The sequence below is a fragment of the Notothenia rossii genome (assembly GCF_949606895.1).
Source record: "Notothenia rossii genome assembly, chromosome: 4".
Classification (NCBI taxonomy): Eukaryota; Metazoa; Chordata; class Actinopteri; order Perciformes; family Nototheniidae; genus Notothenia; species Notothenia rossii.
This window is the reverse complement of record NC_136902.1, coordinates 92,859,326-92,881,467: the sequence shown is the minus strand read 5'-3', so window position 1 is coordinate 92,881,467 and position 22,142 is coordinate 92,859,326. Positions and strand designations below refer to the sequence as shown.

The window sequence follows — 22,142 nt, the reverse complement described above, 5'->3', positions numbered from 1 at the left end:
CGTAACTGGACCCCGTTGAATTTTTAGTTGAATACCCCTGATGTACACTCTTTTTCAGTAGGTGGCAATATGCACCTTTATGTTGTACATACGTTACATCATAATATCTCACCGTAAACACAATAGCTTTTATTTAGCGTTGTGCTTCTGTATCGGTAGATTGAGGTCTAAATATTTAAAAATGTTTTATTACATTTTTTAGTTCATTTTTCCTTTCCTTGTTTTGCTACTACAATGGTTGTGTATATTTCCATAGTGGTGACATGATACACACTCTTGTACAGTAGGTGGCAGTAAACGCACCTTTAAATAGTTTGCAAACCACCAATAATCCAAGAGAAGAAGCAGATACATCACATCCTGTGAATGGGCTTCTTTTTTTGTTTTCCCGTATCCGCCATTTCAGTTTTTGAAGTTAGTTGTCATCGGTCGCTGGATTGTAGCTGGAATTCCGCCTCTAAAAAAACGCCTTATATGAAAATCCCACCTTAAAACCCCTCCTTTAACACAATAAGAGTCGTGTTTATTCCTCCTCGTGGTTCTTCTATCTCTATATTGATGTACAAACCTTTTGTAACGGATGTCGCCCGTTCACTAAACGTGCTCTAAAGGCGCTAAAGTTTTGTATGAGTTGAGGGAACCGTAGGCCCCGGTGAAGCCTCGGCTCTGGGTGGTTATCATGGCCGGACATTTTGACGCGGAGGACCGCAGCAGCTGGTACTGGGGTCGCTTGAGCAGGCAAGAAGGGGTGTCTTTGCTCCAGGGACAGAGGCACGGTGTGTTCCTGGTGAGGGACTCCATCACCAGCCCCGGGGATTACGTGCTGTCGGTGTCCGAGAACTCAAAAGTCTCCCATTACATCATCAACAGCATCAGCAACAACCGACAGTCTGGATCAGGTAAAACAAATCCAAATGAGGGGTTTTTGGGAGGGTTTCTTCATGGAGATGTGACCATTCTTGCATGACTTGTCTTGCACCAAAAGGACATTAATGCATTTCATAGTGTGTATATATAGCAGGCCAGACACATGATAATGCAACGTTGAAAACAATATACAACTCATGTAATATACTGTACTATAATACAAATGTACCCAGCTGAAACTGAGAGTTGTATATTACAAATAAAACATTTATTGCATGACTTGAACCAATATGCATTAATGCATTTCACAGTGTGTATATATATATAGCAGGCCAGACACATAATAATGTAATGTTGAAAACAATATACAACTACTACTATATATACTATAATACTCATTGGTTTAGTTATCCTAATAGATTCACTGTTGCACGTTTTCCTTTTTATTTACCCAGCTGAAACTGAGAGTTGTATATTAAAAATAAACATTCTTGCATGGCTTGCACCAAAGGACGTGTGTGTGTGTGTGTGTGTGTGTGTGTGTGTGTGTGTGTGTGTGTGTGTGTGTGTGTGTGTGTGTGTGTGTGTGTGTGTGTGTGTGTGTGTGTGTGTGTGTGTGTGTGTGTGTGTGTGTGTGTGTGTGTGTGTGTGTGTGTGTGTGTGTGTGTGTGTGTGTGTGTGTGTGTGTGTGTGTGTGTGTGTGTGTGTGTGTGTGTGTGTGTGTGTGTGTGTGTGTGTGTGTGTGTGTCGCGCGCAGGCCAGACACGTGATAATGTAATGTTGAAAACAATATACAACTCACTAGATTCATAAAGCATGTGATATACTATAATACTAATTGATTTAGTTATTATTCATATAGATTGATTGTTGCACGTTTTCCTTTTATTTCATTAACCCAGCGCAAACTGAGAGTAGTATAGCAAAAATGAAACATTTATTGCATGACTTGAATCAATACACTAATGCATTTCACAGTACAGGCCAGACACATGATAATATACAACTCAGTAGAAGCATATCTGCAACAAGGAAAATGTTACTACAGAACGTAAAGCATGTAATATACTATAGTATAATACTCAATGGTATTCATACAGATTGATTGTTGCACGTTTACTCATATAAAAACATGCTTGCATGACTTTAACCAAACAGTGCATTTAACACCCATTGAAAGCAATATTCAACTCGGTAGATGCATATGGAAACATGCATATAGAAATGGAAATCGACATAAAGCATATAATATACTCATTGTTTTTGTTAATCATATAGATTAACGTGAGTTTGTCACAAAAATAATTTCTTTATTTACCCAGTAAATAAAACATTACAAAATAAAACGATATTGCAAGAATTTAACTAAACAGTGCATGATGATGTAATGTTGAAAACAAGATGCATGAATGCATATAGAAATGAACATGCAGATACAGAATATAAAGTTAGTATAATCAATGGTTTGGATATTCAAAAAGATTGATTGTGTTTCTGTCACAAAAATGAATGTTCTCCTTTGCATCTTTTTATTATGTACCCAGCTGAAACTGAGAGTGGTACGTAGTGAAACGTCCTCTCACCATGATGCACGTTTATGTGAAGCACCTTTTTTATTTGTTATTAATGAATGACCCAGCTGACCTGGAGAGATTTGTAAATGTTAAATAAAAGTCTGTCATATTGCCAGGTTTAAAATCGATTTTAACCGGAGGGGTTTTCCTGTGAAGGCATAGCAGGGGAATATATTTCCTCATGCATGTTTTTATTACAAATACACAGACCTTTTTATTTGAAGGAAAGAAATACAAAATAAGGAAACAAAAACTCCTTTCTGGTCATCCTGGAAAGCACCTTCCTCCCGAGGTCACACCAATAAACAGGCTTCAGATGTTCCAGGTTTGAGAGCAGGTAGTGTTTATAGAGCCTACCATCGTATCACTTCATTTAGTATATCAATTAAAAGCTCTTTATGATATAAGCACATGGTGAAGCATATTTGTTGTGTAGAAACTTTGTAAATAAAAAGGATTTTTCCTAATTTCATTGAGAACTTAAGCGCAGAATAAACAAGTGAAATTGTGAATAAACAAATACATATTTCCAGCTGTATTATGTTGACAAAGTAATCGGACTTATTTTGATGTGAAATGGCAAAAAACAAATAGTAAAAAGGTGAATAAAAAGAGACATATTGAGGGTTGATTTGACTAATAATACGTTTTCTTTGCATGCAAAACAACAATCAACATTTATATACAGCACTATACCACAAAGACCTGTCGGATGCCTTGCTTAAGAGTATTTTGCACGTTTAAAAGCCTTTTTTTCTACAATAGCTTATTCTCAATCCAAGTGAAATGGCATAAAACAACTAGAAAGAAAATGAATAAAAAGAGACTCATTGAGGGCTCATTTTACTAATAATACGTTTTCTTTACATGCAAAACAACCATTTATATACAGCACTATGTTCACTCAAAGAACGTGTACAATGCCATAAGCCATTTTCTATAATGATGTGTTGCCATATCCAAGTAAAATCACACAAAACAACTACGGTGAGTTCTTTTTTCAAGTTTCCTCAGCCTCAAACACACCAGCTTTGTGCCGGTTACATTTCAATCATTTCAATAACCAAAGTAGCATTGAATCATCTTCTGTGTGCTCGTTATTATAATTTAAGACAACCTTACGGCCCGTCTACACTACAGGCATGAAAAAATCCTGAAGCTGGGCGTGTCTGAAGCTTGGCGATTGTTTGCGAGCAACCAATCACATGAATCTCCCGCCCCCGACATACAAAGCAATAGCAATCTTAAAACGAAGTAAACTGGATATAAACTCTCCAAACAGGCGAAAACCTACCAGTTTCACCCACTGTCTCTGCCACCTCCCTCCATGCCTGGTTCCTCCGGTTTGTATCCCGGTAAATAGTTCTGGTCGTAAAGAACCGGGTGATTTGCTACCGTAATATCTCGTTTGGAATATGAGGAAATGAACTGCGGTCTGGCTCTCCCAGCTTGCACGCGGTTTGATTGGCTGTGCTTGCACTGGCGGGATTTGCATAAACGGGATTTGATTGGCTGATGCACATTGTTCAACTTTTGATGCCGATAGATGCTCGTGATGCTTGCAAAGCCATGCCATGCTCCCCACAATGCAGTTCGGCGAAGATTAAAAATCTTCTATGTCACCCCACTCAAGTGAATGGGCGAAGCGTTGAAAGCATTTTTTGATGCCTGTAGTGTAGACGTACCGTTATTGTGTTGAGTAGTTTTATAACTTTCTTTCCCAACACTATTCCATTGAAAGACGATAATTGGAGAACTCACAGACCTATAACTTATGAATGGACTTTTCTTCACACTGTACACTTTATATTAAATGTAAATAATAACCTACTTTTAAAGTGTGTTAGCTGTAATTTTGCCGTTCATAGTTTTCAGATAGTCTTCAGTTTTATCTTTCACAGTCAACTTGTATATATTTTTACTTTTTTAGTTCTGATTTATTTTCTATTTCGAGATGTTTATACTTTAGATTTGTTTATTTTCTATTTTTTTCATATTTCAAATCATTTGCGATGCCTTGTTTTAACATGCTGCTGTGACGACATTTTCAATTCTTTATTTAGAAGACAGTTGAGAACATTTCACCAGTTACAATGAAATAGACTCGCAGTTACAGGGAGTAGTAAACCTTTGCAATAAGGGAACAGTATACATTGAAACCCTCCCAACAAAGTAGGGCTGTACCCGAATATTCGTTCGTTGGGGTACTATTCGGGTTTCAATTTCGTTATTCGGATATTCGTTTTTTTTATTGAAATATCCAATATCAGCCTAAGAGCCTGTGCCTCTTCGGGGGGTGCTAACACTTAACCATAAACGTTATTGTTTACTTTCTCCGTCTTTATATGTAGATATGACTTTTCCCCGTTAATCTCCGTCACATTGTTTCCATAGCAACAACAACTTCCTGTCAACAGCGCTAACTCTCCTTCAAAATAAAAGCATGTCCATACAAAATAGGAAGCCAAGCCAAATTACACTTAACACATATACAACTGCAACGAAAGTAACACAATGCGATATCCTTTTCAATTTCAAAGAACACAAATTGGGTTAAATTAACAAATAACTATAAAACAACAATATTGTAGAACAGGGGTCGGCAACAGGCGGTCCGGATCCGGACCCAGACGCCGACCTATACGGACCCGGACCTATAATCAATACATTAATAGGGGATTTCAATTTTGACGGGCGATTCTATTTTAACTCCTGCCGACAGGGGGCGAAAGAGAGGAGTGAGCGATACAGGGAGAGAAACACAGAAGAAGAGACGAGAGCGCGGCAGAGAGAAGCGGAGAGGAAAGTGTGAAGAGAATAATTAACGATACAGGGAGAGAAGCGGAGAGGAGAGTGAACTGGCGTGTTAGTGGCAGACAGGGAGAGACAAATAATGACTCATGGCGCTCTCCAAGAAGAGGAACGTGGACAGTGAGAACAGAGCTTTTAACCCTGAGTGGACTCATTCATGTTCATCCTGCCCACTGGGAGCACAGAACCAGTGTGTCATTTGTTCAGAGACCGGGGCGCTCATTAAAAGCACCAAAACGCCACTATGAGACAAAACACAACGTGTTTGACCAAACATTCCCTCTCAACTCAGAACTGAGGTCACTAACAAATACATATCGTTCCAGCGCAGGCTAACCGAGGCTAACCAATGAGCACCTGCATGTGTGTATGAGAATGGCCCTGACACCATTTCAGCCCAGATCTAAACTCCTGGCAGGACAAGCTCCAGCTCAATTCTCTCACCGAACAGAACATAGTGAGAGAGGGACTGCAATATAAGAGGGAAAGAAAGAGAAACTTTAAAACTGTTCAATTGTTATGATGTGTAAAGACTGATATTGTTCTATAATCGTCTGAAACTGTTAAGTCATGATGTGAAACGGTTAACAAAGAAAAAGGGAAACTCAAGCTGCTGCTACACTTTATTTTATTTATCTAAAATTAAGCACTTTTAAGATTCACACATTTTCAAAAGCTATTTTATTTATTTTCTCTATTTTATTTGTAAAACTCTTCCACGCTCACCGGCAGGCACCGACTGAGAGAGACCTTACGTGTATTGTTGTTGTTAGCATCTGGTGCTAGCTAGCTGCGCTAACGGATATAAGGAGCTGTTTCAATGAAAACAGAGGAGCGACATTTCGCCGACAACTGCGCTTAGCACTTCGCTTTATGCAGGAAGCCAGACAGAGGGGCATTGTGGGAAAAGTCAGCACGGATAGTGCGCGCAACATGATTGCAGCCTCCAGGCAGCTCCCGTTCGAGCATATGCCTTGGGCTGCACATAGCTCCAACGATCCAACACACACACACACACACACACACACACACACACACAGACACACACACACACACACACACACACACACACACACACACACACACACACACACACACACACACATTGTGTTATTGTATGAGAGAGGTTCCAGGTTGAATTGAGGCGGATATTTTTAATGCTCAGGTTGTTGTGTTTAATATTCATGAGAATATTTGTCATTGTTCAAATGATATTAAACAAACATATAAAGCATATTTGTCCACTCATATGTTGATAAGAGTATTACAAACTTGAAAAATATTCCTCTTAGGTACATTTAGAACAGATCAAAAATGTACGATTAATCGCGATTAACTATTTTAATCGACTGACAGCCCTAAATATAATATAATATATTTGACTTCTGAATCAAATGATGTGCAACGCTTTGTTCTGGGATCAACAAAGTGTATCTTATCTTAAATGATATTGAACTATCACCTGACCCTTATATACCAAATCTTTCTTATCCTTCTTCCATCAAAAAGTTCTCTATCTGAATTATCACCAGACCCTTATGTATGAAATTAATTTAGATTGGACAGTCTAGAGAGTTTTATCTTTCACGGTCAACTTGTATATATTTTACTTTTTTAGTTCTGTTTTATTTTCTATTTTGATATGTTTATATTTACGACACATTTCCAAATTTGGGATCAACAAAGAGTATCTTAAATGATATGGAATTATCACCCAACGTTTACACCAAATCGTTCTTATCCCTTTTCCCATCTCGCCCGTTTCCTCAGGTTTGGCCCATCCGAGGTTCCGTATCGGCGACCAGGAGTTTGAAGCCCTCGCTGCTCTGCTAGAGTTCTACAAGATCCACTATCTGGACACGACCACTTTAATCGAGCCCATAAACAAGTCCAAACACACGTCGTTCATCAGCGCCGGAGGTGGCGTTCCCCCTCAGCGCCTCGAAGACGAATTCGTCCGAGCGCTCTTCGATTTTCCCGGAAACGACGACGAGGATCTGCCGTTTAGGAAAGGCGACATTCTTCGAGTTCTGGAAAAGCCCGAGGAGCAATGGTGGAACGCCCAGAACTCTGAGGGACGAGCGGGGATGATCCCGGTTCCTTACGTGGAGAAATATCGCCCCGCGTCGCCTAATTCGGTGGCGGCTCCTCCAGGAATGTTGGGGAACTCTGACGGTCCTCCCCCTCCTCTGTTGGGAGACCCCAGTCAGTACGCTCAGCCCACCCCACTCCCTAACCTGCAGAACGGACCCGTGTTCGCCCGGGCGATCCAGAAGAGGGTCCCCAACGCGTACGACAAGACGGCCCTGGCTTTAGAGGTAAATACGAAAGTGTGTGTGTTTTCTCTGACGGTTTGGATGATTTCAACTGTTAGTATTAGGGATGGGACATTTTTAAAAGCAAACTTTATATTGGAATACTCGACCCCCAAAAAAAACGGTTAACCGAATTTACATACCCTATAATTATTTATATATTTTTTAATAATAATAAATACATGTTTGTTTGATGTGTGAGACTCTCAGTTAGAGTACATACATTTAGCAAGGTTTAGGAAACGGGCTCCATCCGGTCTCAGAGATCTGACATTTTTAAGTAAAGTCAACACATATCGACCTTAAATATAGTCTATATTAAGAACGGGAAAAGTTTTAACATATATATATAGTTTTTTGTAAACGTACGACAAATGTGCAAGGGTGATGACATCAGAGCAGGAGTTACTGCTCTGCCTCGATTGGTTAGTTTTTTCGTCTTATTTTGTCACTATAGTGGATCAAAAGGTACCCCTAACTAAGTCACACGATAACACAAACTTTCTAACAGCATGAGGAAGCGGTACAACAGCAAATCAAGTGTTCTGCAAAGGTAACATTACAGTTTATGTGAATGTAGTCTGTTTGCTTTAAATGGAGCAAAGACAACAGCTTCAGTTCTCACAGAAAAGATTCTAATGACAAAGATATTCTAAATATAGCGTTTACTTGAACTGATAGTAGGGCTGTGCGATTATAGCAAAAATCATAATCACGATTATTTGGGTCAATAATTGATATCACGATTATTTTGAGGTTTAATTCATTGACTATTTATTGAACTTTAAAACAAATAATATTTTACCAATAAACAAGATCAACAAATATGTTGGAGCGCACTTCCAAAACCATACTAAACATATATTAATATGATAAATAAAAATAAATAAAATCAAATATGTTGCAGTGCACGGTCACAACCTACTGAAAACTCCTTAACATATAGCCAACATGTTGGTAAAACATATTCAACATATTCCACTCAGTTAAACGTTGAAGGCTGGCCTACCGTCATGGTCCAGAAGTAACAGGAAATAAATGTTGAACTACAATTTAAGACCAAATAAAAATGTTTTGGCCACCGTGGCAAATGCTGGTAGGGCTGCTCATGTCATCTCTTAAAGATGTTTTGAAAGAAACACCAGCCTGTTTACATGGTCTGGTTTAGGGCTGCACGATTTTGGGAAAAAATGTAATTGCGATTTTTCTGACAGATATTGCGATTTGAATTGCGATATTTGTTTTTAAGCGACCCAACGTACGTTTATTGTAAAATGCGGCCATATCTCCGGCTAGGAAGGTCGTATCAACGTGCTCCCGTCTCTAGCACCCCCGCAGCCCGACCTACGAGTGAAAGAACTAAACTTACATGAAACTTCCGTTGGGTTGCTTTAAAGTCAAGCTTCAGTTTAAGATTCACCCTGTAATAGAAACATGTGATGGAGCATTACTAACCTGACTCAGATGGTTTCACCAAACCATCTAGGAGAGCTCCATTGGAAGCCATTTGGAAAGGGCAGGCACTTTCAAAAAGACTTGGCAGGTGATTGGATCAATCTGTCTATCACCTGCTATCATGGGCCACTTCTGATTGTTTAACAATGGCTGGTACATGTGGAGCACAGCACTTCTGATTGGTGTGGATGACTGACACACAAAAAGAAAAAGAAAAAATCGCAGGCTTTGCAATTTGATAATCGCATCATTTAAAATCGCGATTTCGATTTAAAATCGCGATTTCGATTTAAAATCGATTAATCGTTCAGCCCTAGTCTGGTTTCAGAGATGAGCGCAGGCAGGTGACAACATTGCCACCTGTACTGAAGACCCTCTCTGAAGAGGAAGTTGTGGCAGTGCTGCCACATATGACACAGGAAAAAAAGAAAACCCCTTTCTTTGCCATTATATAAAAATAGCGTTGCTACAAAAGTATAAATGAGGCTTACTAATAAGACAACTCAGATCTGAAGCTACACAGGAATCTGCTGCCAAAGTGCAATAAAAAAGACAACATTAAAAGAATCAAACTCATTTTTTTGTTGCATTTTATTAGAGTATAAAAAGAAATGCCTTTAAAATAGGATGCAAGCAACACTAGTTTCTTAACCTGAATTGATAATAGACTATAATCAATTTAAACAGAACAGATCTTAATGTTTGCATTCTTATACCATTGTGTACAATAATTATAATGAATAAGTTCAAACTAAAACATACAGCTGATTAATAACGGTATGTAACTTGAGTTTTTATTATATCAAAAACCTGTTGAAATGCTGCTGTTATTTTTACTGTCCCCCAAAAGCGCGCCGGCAGCCTCCAGGAATGCTTCTTTCACAACTTCGCCGTCTTTGAAAGACTTCATGTGTTTCTCAAGAACGTGACTGACACGATAAGATGCTATGGTAGCAGCCTTGCTCTTGTTGTTGGACCTGGTGAAAATGGACTGCTGTGCATTTAGCTGTCCTCTCAGGCCCCTCCCCTTTTGGGAGCGTAGGGCAGAATTAGGAGGGAATTCCGTCTCGTAGCGTTTGTGCACTGTTTTGAAATGCCGCTCCTAAATTACCCTTCTTCGATAAAGCCACGCTCGCATTGCAGATGAGACAGATGGACTTTTGGAATAGATACAAAAATAATCATCCTCCCACTCGGAGTGAAAATTATATATTTTGGGATTTTTTGCTTCTGCCATAATTGTGGTCTTGTGTGTGCGGGCTGTCACTCCTGTTGACAGGGACAACGTCAGCAAACTAGTGCCCACTGCCCACCAGCCACGCCCCGACACATGGGGTCACGCCAATCACAAAGCTTTGATGCGTTCAAGTGTGTTATTCTGGCACAGGAAGATTACGTTACAGGACATTAACGATAAAACAGAATATTGTTGTTCTATTTTTAGACACATCTCGCGATCGACTGGGAATCTCCCCGCGACCCTTCTTTTTAACGAGTTGCTGCTCTTGTTCTGACATCTTCGCTCGCGCTGAACACTCACAACACATGTCACTCCCACGTGGCCGAGTGGGCTTTTAGGGAGGGGCGAAAGCGCACCCAGCAAAATAATCGTATTTTGTCAATTATGCTGTTTTCATAATCGTCCCAAGCCGTAATCGCAATTTAAAATACGATTAATTGCACAGCCCTAACTGATAGTGATATTTGTATGTGTCTAAAATACATCCACAACAGTTCATTGCTTAGCTTGCTCCAGAACCACATCTCAAAACTAACTATCTCCTAAAATAGGAAGTTTTGTTGAATCTCATCAAGTCGTAGCTCTCAGACTCTACTTTCCTTTCGTACTTCTTTACAAAAGTGAAGAGAGACCAAGATCAGAAAGTGCTCAGTCAGAGAGTGGATCTCTCCTTTATTTGAGAAATAACGGCTAATCATGATTTCAAGGTAGACAAATGGAAGTAGACGAGTTGCCTTGGAGCAAAGCATCATGGGAAAAGTGTCGGAAGTTGTATTTTTCCTCACAAAGCAATTCAAATGTCTATCGACCACTTACAATGTGTTGTCAGTTGGTTGTACTTTACTGTAGAAATATGCAATATACATAAATAATTTTTATGTAGAAATTGCTTTTCAGGGTTACCTTATGGATAAGATAGAACTTTATTGATCCCAATTTAATTTAAAAAAGACAAGAAATAAACAAAGTAGAAAATATACATGTTAAATTTACAAATGAACGATAACAAGATGTAAAGCAAGGTATTATATATACATAAGTATGTGAGGGATGGAATATTAAATATTAGACTGAATATAAAAATGTAAAATGTACAGTGAAGAGAGTAAAAATGTGTCATCATTCGACCTAAATATAAAGAAAACCTATATTTCCTGTATTCGCGTCGGGCTCCTGATCTGCCTGTCGGGTGTTCTTTTCCCCATAATGACCAAGTCGCTGCTGTTAGCAATTCTTGAACCCTGAGAGCAGGACATACTGAAAAGAGTCAAGGGAAGCTTATAAAAGTTAACAGCATTTAATTACACAAAAGATGCGGTGGTGTACAAATGAAATGTGCGAGTGGCGGCTCTCCCCCCAAGCGTCCGGTCAGTCGAGGTCAGCGGGTAGAAGAGATCGATTCTTGGCTTGCCCTTCCTGTTGTCATCTGAGGTCTTCTCCTATTGGCCGGCGTCGTGGGGTGCGCGACAATGCAATTCCTGCCTTTTTCTGTTGCTAAATTACGTCCTTCTGGTGTCTGTGGTTATTTAAACATTCCCTAATAAACGTTATTCAGCGGCAATAAATCAGTGTTAAACCCAGTGTGTTTAGGGTACAACCTCACATGTCATTTCACCTTCAATTCACGGTTTGAGAACGTAGCATTTCGCCACATGCTAACCAGAAATGAAGAATTTTCAGAATAAAAGTGTTAAGTCAATAGTTAGTGTGAACTTCTTTTTTTTTCAGAATAAAACTGATTTAAAGTAAATATTGTATTTAATTCAAATTACGCCATATCAACATTGATTTTAATTTCTAACACTGCACATCATCCCTCTTATTACACGGCCACATTCTCAACAAAGTAACGATATGACTCCCAATATTAATTGAAATGCTTTTATTGATTTAGAAAATGTTTTTATTGATTTAAAAAATAATATTATTGATTTAAATTGACAAGCATAGTCCGAAAAATAGTCCGTTGTTACCGTTTGAACTAACGTAGCAACGGCAGGAACTGCTTCGATAGCGTTTTTGAGGAGCTTTTTGATTACAGATTTGAAAACATCGTTGCTTGCTTCAAAAGTAGCACAATTCATTCTGTCAAACCTTGGGAAGTATCTAGATATCCCTGTCCTAAGGCCAAAGTAACTGGCAACTGAATATGTGTCGCCATTTGATGTTTATGTCTGGACCGCTGCGTAAAAAGGAGGGTTTCTGCCCCGTTACTTCTCCGCTGTTTTCTTGTTCGGCCAAACTGTATACAGTTCAATCGACCGATCTTCTTTCTGCAGATGTGAGCGTCCTTAACAACGGTCAATAAGTCCTTGACAGCGGTCTGTACTACTGGATTAACAATGTGTCTCGTGTTCTGAATTGACCAATCAGAATCGAGTATTCAACTAAGCCATGTAATAAATGAGGTTAAATGACGGCGTCCAGCTTTTAAAACTTTGGTTTGTTCTAAGTTTTGCTCGGTGACATATGACAGGTAGATCTTTTATCTTTTAATATTTGGTTTCTGGCGCTCCCTCTCTCTCTCTCTCTCTAACAGCTTGTTTTCTCCACCTTAGTGTGCTCAAGCTGACTCAGCAGTTAATAATTAGCTCACATATCCTCTTCTGTGTGTCTTCAGAAAACCCCTCGTCCAGTTGTTTGGAATCGCTCTGTATCTTCAGTTAACTTATTTAAAGTCATACAAAGAGCTGCAACCAAACGTCCACCTTTAGATTAGTCTAGAGGCAGAACAAACCTATTTGATCATCTGTAAAGTCATTTTAGGATGCAGAAAATACAGTTTTCAAATATGTAGATTTCCTTATTTTGACCTTAAATTACATGTTGTTAATGTTTATGTGTACATAAATATAGCACAAGTTTTCCAAAAGTACATTTTTTGGTGGATTTAATCTAAGTCTTATTTTCTGTACAAAAGTCTTTGGGTATAAAATAGGACTGCACGATTTGGGGAAATAATCAAATTGAGATTTTTCTCAAACCATCTAGGAAAGCTCCATTGGAAGCCATTTGGAAAAGTATTTCAAAAATACTTGGCAGGTGATTGGATCAATCTGTCTATCACCTGCTATCATGGGCCACTTCTGATTGGTTTTGGATGACTGACACACAAGAAGAACAAAAGAAAATCGAAGGCTTTGCGATTTGATAATTGCATCATTTTAAATCACGATTTTGATTTGAAATCGATTAATCGTTCAGCCCTAGTATAAAATAATGCGAAAAATATATTCACTTTAATATGATAAAAAAAAATTAAAGCCACAAATCTCCATATTTCACAGGCTTTAAAAACTGCATTTTTGGCGCTTCACTGCAACAATATTTGGCGTTAATATAATAGATCATCAAAGTAGTTTGGGATAATTTTTCTGTTTATCCGCTAATTATAGCTCTTAAACTTCTTTAAAGTCATGCATACCAAACGACCACCTTTAGATTAGTCTATAGCAGAAAAGAGTCATTTTTCATGTAAATATGGCGGAAAATGCTGTTTTTTAAATGCTCACAGATGTAGTTTTCATGCTTTTATCTGTTTCATATCACATTAAAGTGAATATCTTTGGGTTTTTACTGACAAAACAAGACATTTTGAGACAACACCTTTGAGAAGCTGGAATGGATATTTCTTACTATTTTCTGTCAAACTAGAAGATAATCTGCGGATCAAATCTATCTATGTTGTAGTCAAGACCCCCTTCTCCGAGACCAAGATAAGGCCCAGACCAAGTCCTTTAATATAGGACCACACCTAATAGTACAAATGAAGGAAATGCAGGTCCATTTGGCCGTCACACAAACCTACCAAATGTAGTTTTAATTGTGCAATACTTGGGTAAATAAAGTAAGGATTTCAACTCATGCATCAGCGACAGAAATAACTGGATCGAGCCCTACTTCTAAAAGATGCTCCTCTCTGATATCGGGTCATCAAACGGAGACTCTGATCCTTCAGGAGGGTTTGAGTGAAACCATTTGAACTCTTAACGCTCATCAGGATGAACTTTGAGACTTTGCTGATATTCAGGTTGAGAGGTAGAGAGAGAGGTAGAGAGAGAGAGAGGTAGAGAGAGGTAGATAGAGAGAGAGAGAGAGAGGGGTAGAGAGAGAGAGAGAGGTAGAGAGAGAGAGAGAGGTAGAGAGAGAGAGAGAGGTAGAGAGAGAGAGAGAGAGAGGTAGAAAGAGAGAGGTAGAGAGAGAGAGAGGTAGGTAGAGAGAGAGAGAGAGAGAGAGTGACAGAGAGAGAGTGACAGAGAAAGAGAGAGTGACTGACTGACTGACTGACTGACTGACTGACTGACTGACTGAGAGACTGAGAGACTGAGAGACTAAGAGACTGACTTACATTTCAAACACGGACAAATGTGTGTTTAAGTTGCCGGTACAGACAGTACATGTTAGTTATTAACAGTCATAGGACATTATTCACAGGTTTTCTTGTCTTATTTCATTCAGTAGTAATATGTTATATCACTAACAATTAAAGACACATGCTATATTTATAAAGGAAATTATAATCAAACTTTATTATTATTTATTTATCTTATATTTTAAAGGGGACCTATCATGCAAAATGCACTTTTTGATGTCTTTTATACATCATGTGTCCCCGGTGTGTCGGGGAACTCACGCAGCGTCAGAAAAAAAAACCTTCTCTCTTTTCCTCCGTACCCAAATCTCTAAAAACGGGGAACAACGGAGCTGATCCAGATTTGCGTCCGATATGACGTAATATCTGAAATGTGGACCCACGGCCCAATCAGAAACGTTGCTATCAGAAACAATGCCCGACTGTTTTGGACGTAATATGGTCGGTGTTTACATTAGCATCGCTAACACTCAGAGCTAACCTGTACTGGAGAGCATGTGTGTGAAGAAGCAGGAAGTAAAAAGGAACTCACCTTGTGGTATAACCGGCAAGAGAGAAAGCCTTTGAGCTCCATACTGTTTCAGAGATAATCCTTGATCTAATAATCCTTGCATTTTAGACAATATCTGCCAGGTCTCGCATGAGCCGGCATAAGCTCCGCCCCCTCTTATTTTATTTCCGTAAAAAAAAAAAAGCTTAATTTTTTTATTTTGCCTTTTATTTATACAGATATCTCAAGAGAGACCTGTTTATACCCAGAATCATCACTTTGGAAACAGGAAGTGAAATAGAGGGGTATGAGGCATGGCTAGAATGGGTGATCTGTTTGGGATTTTGAGCAAAACACTACATAGACATGTTTTTAATATATTTTTTATATATCTGAGACCTATGATATTGCCTAAAAATAGCATGATAGGTGACCTTTAAGATAATAAGAAACCCGTACGCTGTATAAACTTCTTCTAAAGGTACATGTCAGTAAAATAATAAAAAAACGTTTGAAAAAGTAGGAAAATGTCACTAGAAAAACCTTAAATGTCCCCTTTCACTGCACTCCCTAATCCCCTCATTATCTCCATCCCATAATAACTTGTCTTTCTCCCCCTCAGGTGGGCGACATGGTGAAAGTGACCAAAATCAATGTGAACGGCCAATGGGAAGGCGAGTGTAAAGGAAAACGAGGCCATTTTCCCTTCACACACGTCAAACTGCTGGATCAGCAAAACGCAGAGGAGGAACTGAGCTGAGAGCGAATCAGAACCCTGGACACTAGTGTTAGTCCCGCCCCCTTTTATCCCCAATAGAGTGGCGCAGGAACGAGTCCTAAAACCCGGAAGTAACCATTTCTCCACTTCCTGTTCCCTCGTCTCAGAGCCAATGGGATCTCTCCATAGGGTTTTGGAAAACAGCTGAAATAAGGTCTGTGGTTGAGACACATTGAAGAGACGGATCACGTTTTGTTCTACGACATTAAATCATCAGCAGTGACCCCACTGGTGATCTCTGAAGAGTTGACGTGTCTGAAAAACGATGGTTGTTACCAAGTGGCTGAATAGGACTACAGAAGTCGTGCAGGCCGTTGTACGTCATTACGCTGAACACGTAAACACTCCTCTAAGTTAGTTTCTGTTCTGCTTGAAAGCAAGTCCCTGCCTCCTGCAGACTGTTCAAACAAACGCTTCAACTCGTTCCATCTAGAATCTGTGTGTTTGAATATGGATCTGAAGTTGGCGTGACGTTGAAGTCGTGCTGCTGGACTCGGCTGTAGTTCCTTTATAGCATAACGTTAGCATTTAGCTTCTGGAGATTAGATTTATGATTCGAACATTATAAAAGCTGGGTAGACATGTGGAGACTATCCGGCTGAACAAAACGTGCATTCATCAAACAGCTTCGTTTTCCCCAGACCTTATTTCCAGCTATTTTCAAAAATCCTACGGAGAAATCCCGTTGCTTTGTGTCGAGGGAACCGGCAGCTTCCTTCCTGGTCGACCTCCCACAATACATCATCCCTGCTCCGCTCTATTTCCTCCCCCTTCATCTCCCTTTTCCTCACGTTTGGATCCAGCTTTGAACCGGCACCAAGTACAGAATCACTGAGAACAAAACAGGCCTCGTTGGACCTTTGAAACTTTGAAACACACCTGAAGAATAACCCTAACCTCCTCCATCTGCTCCGACTTTAAACTGTTCTTCTCTGTGGATTATGACACCAGGAAGACCCCCCTCTGAGATAAAGAGAGTCAAACCACTTCCTCTTCCTGTGTGGGAGACGCTGATAGCTGGTCGTAGTTCTGTAGAATCACTCGTGCTGCATTCATGTCAAATGGTGAAACAACTACACCGTCTTTAAGTGTTTTTCTTGTTGTTTCTGCACCGTTTGTTTTTTTACAAACTGTGTTTAAAGCAATAGTTTGACACTTTTTAAGAAATACATTTTAGGGCTGCAACTGCGAAGAAATTAATCGTTTAGTGTATAAAATGTCAGAAATGAGTGAAAAACGTGCATTCTAGTATCTTAAAGGTGATGTCAAAACCAAAAGATATTCACTTGAATTTGATATAAACAGAGAAAAGTAGTAAACCTCCATATTGTAGAGCCTGAAAACAGACATTTCTGCATTAAAGATAAACCTCAAATATGCAGTTTTCTTGCCAAGAGGTCAACAACAAGATCTACACTGCTCTGTGTGTATTGTAGATTAGCGTAGCTTAGCATAACGACTTGAAGCAGGGGGAAATGCAAGCGTAGCTCTCGGTGAATTTACACAATACACTAACTGTTTCCCCAATTCTCCGGCTTTATGCTAAGCTAAGCCTAGCCTGCTTTCATATCTACTATTTAAACATGAATTGTATTGATCTTCTTTTCTTAACTCGGTAAAGAAAGTTCGAAATTCCCAAATATTCTTCTCCAAATCTGGACTGAACCATCCTTTGTTGAGGTTAAAGGTATTTTGTCTAGTTTTTAACTGTGCATGTACCGTTTTGTTTATAGGACATGAATGCAGCATTATCCTAAAACAGTGATGTTATTTGATCTCTTGACAAGATCTAACACAGGAATATTGTCTGCCTAATGTTGTGTTCACACCAAAGCCAAAGCAACTTTCTCTCTTACAAACAAATCACAAAACAATGAAATACAAAGACGTGTGAAAATGTTTGTTTTGTGGCTAATTAAGATTCAGTTATAGTGACACTTGAAGGAGAAGCTACACCGTTAGCATAGCCCTGATCGCACCAAACTGCATTCAGAAAACAAGCTATTTTAATGTTTGTTGTTCTGCAGACAGATCTGACAAAGCATGATACAGACTTTTTACAAATCAGCATCACGATGTATTTCGGCAGCCTCTTAATGCATTCGTCTGCCCTTAAATAAGAGTGAAATGTTTATTTTGTGTTCAGAAAAGCTGTCAGTAATTCAGCTGTACAAAGAAATGTGAATAAGCACAGGTCAAACATTTGAACACAGATTTGTTTTTAGATTCTTTGATTTGATCTCACAGCCTCAACAATCATATTGTAATTTATAATTAGTAAACTGTTCAGCCCCACAAAGCAAAAAAAAAAATGTACATTTTGGGGGTTCATACAGCTGTAGTTACCCTGACAACATTAGCGACATCAATAAACACAAACGCCTTAATATAAGATTGACTTTATTGATCTTAATTTGCGAAATATGGAAATAAGAAGGTAGAAAATACACAGAATAGAAACTTAGAGTAAAATACAAGTTTAAGGCCCTGACACACCAGGCCGAAATCGACCGTTTTCGTTAGTCGGACGACGAAGCGTGGCCTGTCGCCCAAACTCAACTTGGTGTGTCCCGCACCGTCGGCCGTGACACGCCTTATTTGGCCTTTCATGGCCGACGCACGGCCGATTCAACATGTTGAATCGGCCGTGCGTCGGCCACAGGCAGTCGGACAAAAGAATCACTGATTGGCTGTTCAGCTAGCGAATCAGTGCATGAGAAGCGAAACGGTTGCTTGAGAATGTCTTCCACAAGCAACGCTCCAATGGCTGATAGCTCCAGTACCGCACGAAACATGTTTTCGATGGACGAGAGTGAAAATGGAACGCACACGCTATTTGTTGTTCGTTTAGATCACGCAGTCTGTTCTTCTTCTCTGTCTTCCGGTTGTTGCCTCTTTTGAATGATGAATACACACTACCGCCGCCTGCTGGTACGGAGAGTTATTGCCACTCACGCATGCGCAGTTCGTACGTGCTCGGCTGGGTGTGTTCCAGTGCGACACATGGCCAAGACGCAGGAGAACATACCGACGCAACAGTCGGCGTCGGTATGTTCTCTGGTGACTGCTTGGTGTGTCAGGGCCTTAACAGTTAAGGATAAGACACTGGCTCTCAATTCAACACATTAAAGAACACAATTTAAAAAAAGAGGGAATTAAGTAAAAAAAAAGTGCTCACTTTTGGTGTGAAAACAGCGTTAAACACAGGATCTGATTTCATCTGAAGTGAGCTTTCAGCGTTTCCAGAGATGATTTGGACACTCTTCACTCTCACAGCTACATCTCTCCATATTTTGCCGCTTTACTGAACATGTCTGGTGTCTACAAGGAGGAACACGTTACTATTTTCCGGCGCGACAAACTGCGAGGGGAATGTTCTGCTCTGGAAACGAACACTTTTCCACCAAGAAGCAGCAGATGGACCTAAAAGGAGAATTAAAGGAACTGAGAGGAGACCAGCAGCTGGAAGTGGCTTCGTGTGGCTTTTGGAGATAAAACTAAAACAAACAAACACTACATTCAACGTCTCCACAACGTCCACGAGTCGCCTACAACCACCAAGTAGTCTTTTGTAAGAAAAGAAGGAACATAATGTTGTGAAATGATGTACTATGTGATTATCATTACATGCTAAAATACTGTTTTTCTTTTTGTTATGTTAGTAGTTTTTCTTCATTCTGTTTAAATCCTGTCGAACGTGTCCCAAGAAATAAGAAATTGTTTTTATTTTGCTTTTTTAATCTTTCTCATGAATCATCTCGTCGGCACCTTGCACCGTTTAGTTTTTTGAATCTTCGTTTCCTATGTGCTTTTTCACTTATTTAAAGGCTTGTTCATTTATGATAAGGGCTGCAACGAGGAAGATTATTATTAACTGGTCTGTAAATTCAGAAAAACTAAATGTCCATCTGTGTTTCAAAAGTCTTGATTAGTAACAAATATATTCAATTAATGGAATAAAACGGAGCAAACACAGCATAGGAGAGGCACATTTTGCATTTCAAATATACTTCATTCTGTCAATTTACTTCTTTCTGCAGCCCTATTTATGATGCACAAGCTGCCTTTTTCTTTCAGCCATGTCTTTATCACTAATAACTCGGCCAAATAGGTATACAGTCCAGATTCCCTGTTTCTTTACATTACATGTTACTTCTCTTTTATCCAAAGAGACTTACATACTCAATACTGTGGACAATCCCCACAGGAGCAATTTGGGGTGAAGTGAACGACATGCTGACTGCAGTGGGGTTTGAACCTGTGACCCCTGATCCGAACACCAACGCTCTATCCACTGCACCACACGCCTCCACTGTTCGACGTTTTAAAATCTTTTTGTTGACACCTGACAATCCCCCTCGTTCATCAGAATGCAGATTAGACCTTTGTAAAAGTCTTTCTTTGAGCTTTGAAATGTTACTTTTGGAGTTTACGATGTCATGGTGTAACCTCTAGATGGCACTATAACAACATGTGCTGATTGAAGTGGATGAAATGTGAATATTTGGCCCTTCTCTACACTGAGTTTGCATTATCTCTTCTTAGACAGGTATCCTGTAACTCCCACACATTAGTGTCCATGATCTCATAGCTTTATCTTTTACAAACTCTTCCCTCATTTCACTTTCTTTCTTTAAAGTTTGCAATCCTCCAATCCTCCAATCCTCACTATTTAAAATATACTTGTGTTGACTTCTTGGACAGATCTGGCTTTTGTCCATTTTAATCTGCATTTATGATCAGATCAGGCTTCTGTCCCCCTCTCTCTGCACACAGCAGGTGTTTAGCTATACTTCACTTTCCTATTAATTGCCAATAAAACCACCAAGAAGTATTTTTATTATTTCAGTCGCCCTGCATGAAGTCATTCATTTCCTTCAAAGAGGGAAGGATGGCCAAATGCCAGTGGAAATTGTGTTAATATCAAAATGTGCCATTTTATTATAACACTATATTCTTTCAAGACAACTGAAATTACCTTTTTATTTTCTGTAGCATGTAATGTGTTAATATACTAGTAAATAAAGTCACCCCCATGACAAATGAACTGTTTAATGCTTTGATTCTGTTGGTGTGAAAAGATAAGATGCTTTGGATCAGAGGGAGAAGTATTTAGATCATGTACTTGAGTAAAAGTAGAAGTACTCAGATCCTGTTCTTGATTAAAAGTAGAAGTACTCAGATCCTGTACTTGAGTAAAAGTAGAAGTACTCGGATCTTGTACTTGAATAAAAGTACTCAGATCCTGTTCTTGAGTAAAAGTAGAAGTACTCAGATATTGTACTTGAGTAAAAGTAGAAGTACTCAGATCTTGTACTTGAGTAAAAGTAGAAGTACTCAGATCTTGTACTTGAGTAAAAGTAAAAGTACTCAGGTCTTGTACTTGAGTCAAAGTAGAAGTACTCAGATCTTGTACTTGAGTAAAAGTAAAAGTACTCAGATCCTGTACTTGAGTAAAAGTAAAAGTACTCAGGTCTTGTACTTGAGTCAAAGTAGAAGTACTCAGATCTTGTACTTGAGTAAAAGTAAAAGTACTCAGATCCTGTACTTGAGTAAAAGTAAAAGTACTCAGGTCTTGTACTTGAGTAAAAGTAGAAGCACTCAGATCTTGAGTAAAAGTAGAAGTACTCAGATCTTGTACTAAAGTAAAAGTAAAAGTACTCAGATCCTGTACTTGAGTAAAAGTAAAAGTACTCAGATCCTGTACTTGAGTAAAAGTAAAAGTACTCAGGTCTTGTACTTGAGTAAAAGTAGAAGCACTCAGATCTTGAGTAAAAGTAGAAGTACTCAGATCTTGTACTAAAGTAAAAGTAAAAGTACTCAGATCCTGTACTTGAGTAAAAGTAAAAGTACTCAGGTCTTGTACTTGAGTCAAAGTAGAAGTACTCAGATCTTGTACTAAAGTAAAAGTAGAAGTACTCAGATCTTGTACTTGAGTAAAAGTAGAAGTACTCAGATCTTGTACTTGAGTAAAAGTAGAAGTACTCAGATCTTGTTCTTGAGTAAAAGTAGAATTACTCAGATCTTGTTCTTGAGTAAAAGTAGAAGTACCAGAGTGTAGGAATACTCTGTTACAGTAAAAGTCCTGCATTCAAAATGTTCCTCAAGTAAAAGTAGAAAAGTATTATCATCAAAATCTAGTGAAAGTAGCGACAGTAAAAGTAGTCATTGTGCAGATTGGTCCATTTCAGAATAATATATATGATATGTTTTATAATGATTGATCATGAAAGTGTTCTC

General features: G+C 39.0%; 1 protein-coding gene across 1 annotated transcript; it reads left to right on the top strand.

The window, feature by feature from the left end:
* Positions 1-377: 377 nt before the first annotated feature.
* Positions 378-20,949, top strand: crk (v-crk avian sarcoma virus CT10 oncogene homolog). The gene is made up of 3 exons (XM_079673759.1): positions 378-899; positions 7,023-7,570; positions 15,747-20,949. The coding sequence occupies exons 1-3, from the start codon at positions 680-682 to the stop codon at positions 15,882-15,884; spliced, it is 906 nt and encodes a 301-aa protein (XP_079529885.1). The 5' UTR covers positions 378-679; the 3' UTR covers positions 15,885-20,949.
* Positions 20,950-22,142: the final 1,193 nt, after the last annotated feature.

What these genes read in the sequence shown, in the direction of transcription:
- crk (XM_079673759.1), top strand. Translation starts at nt 680, where the DNA reads ATGGCCGGACATTTTGACGCGGAGGACCGCAGCAGCTGGTACTGGGGT. An exon ending in CAACCGACAGTCTGGATCAG is followed by an intron (nt 900 to 7,022) that starts GTAAAACAAATC and finishes CCGTTTCCTCAG; the next exon opens with GTTTGGCCCATCCGAGGTTC. An exon ending in AGACGGCCCTGGCTTTAGAG is followed by an intron (nt 7,571 to 15,746) that starts GTAAATACGAAA and finishes TCTCCCCCTCAG; the next exon opens with GTGGGCGACATGGTGAAAGT.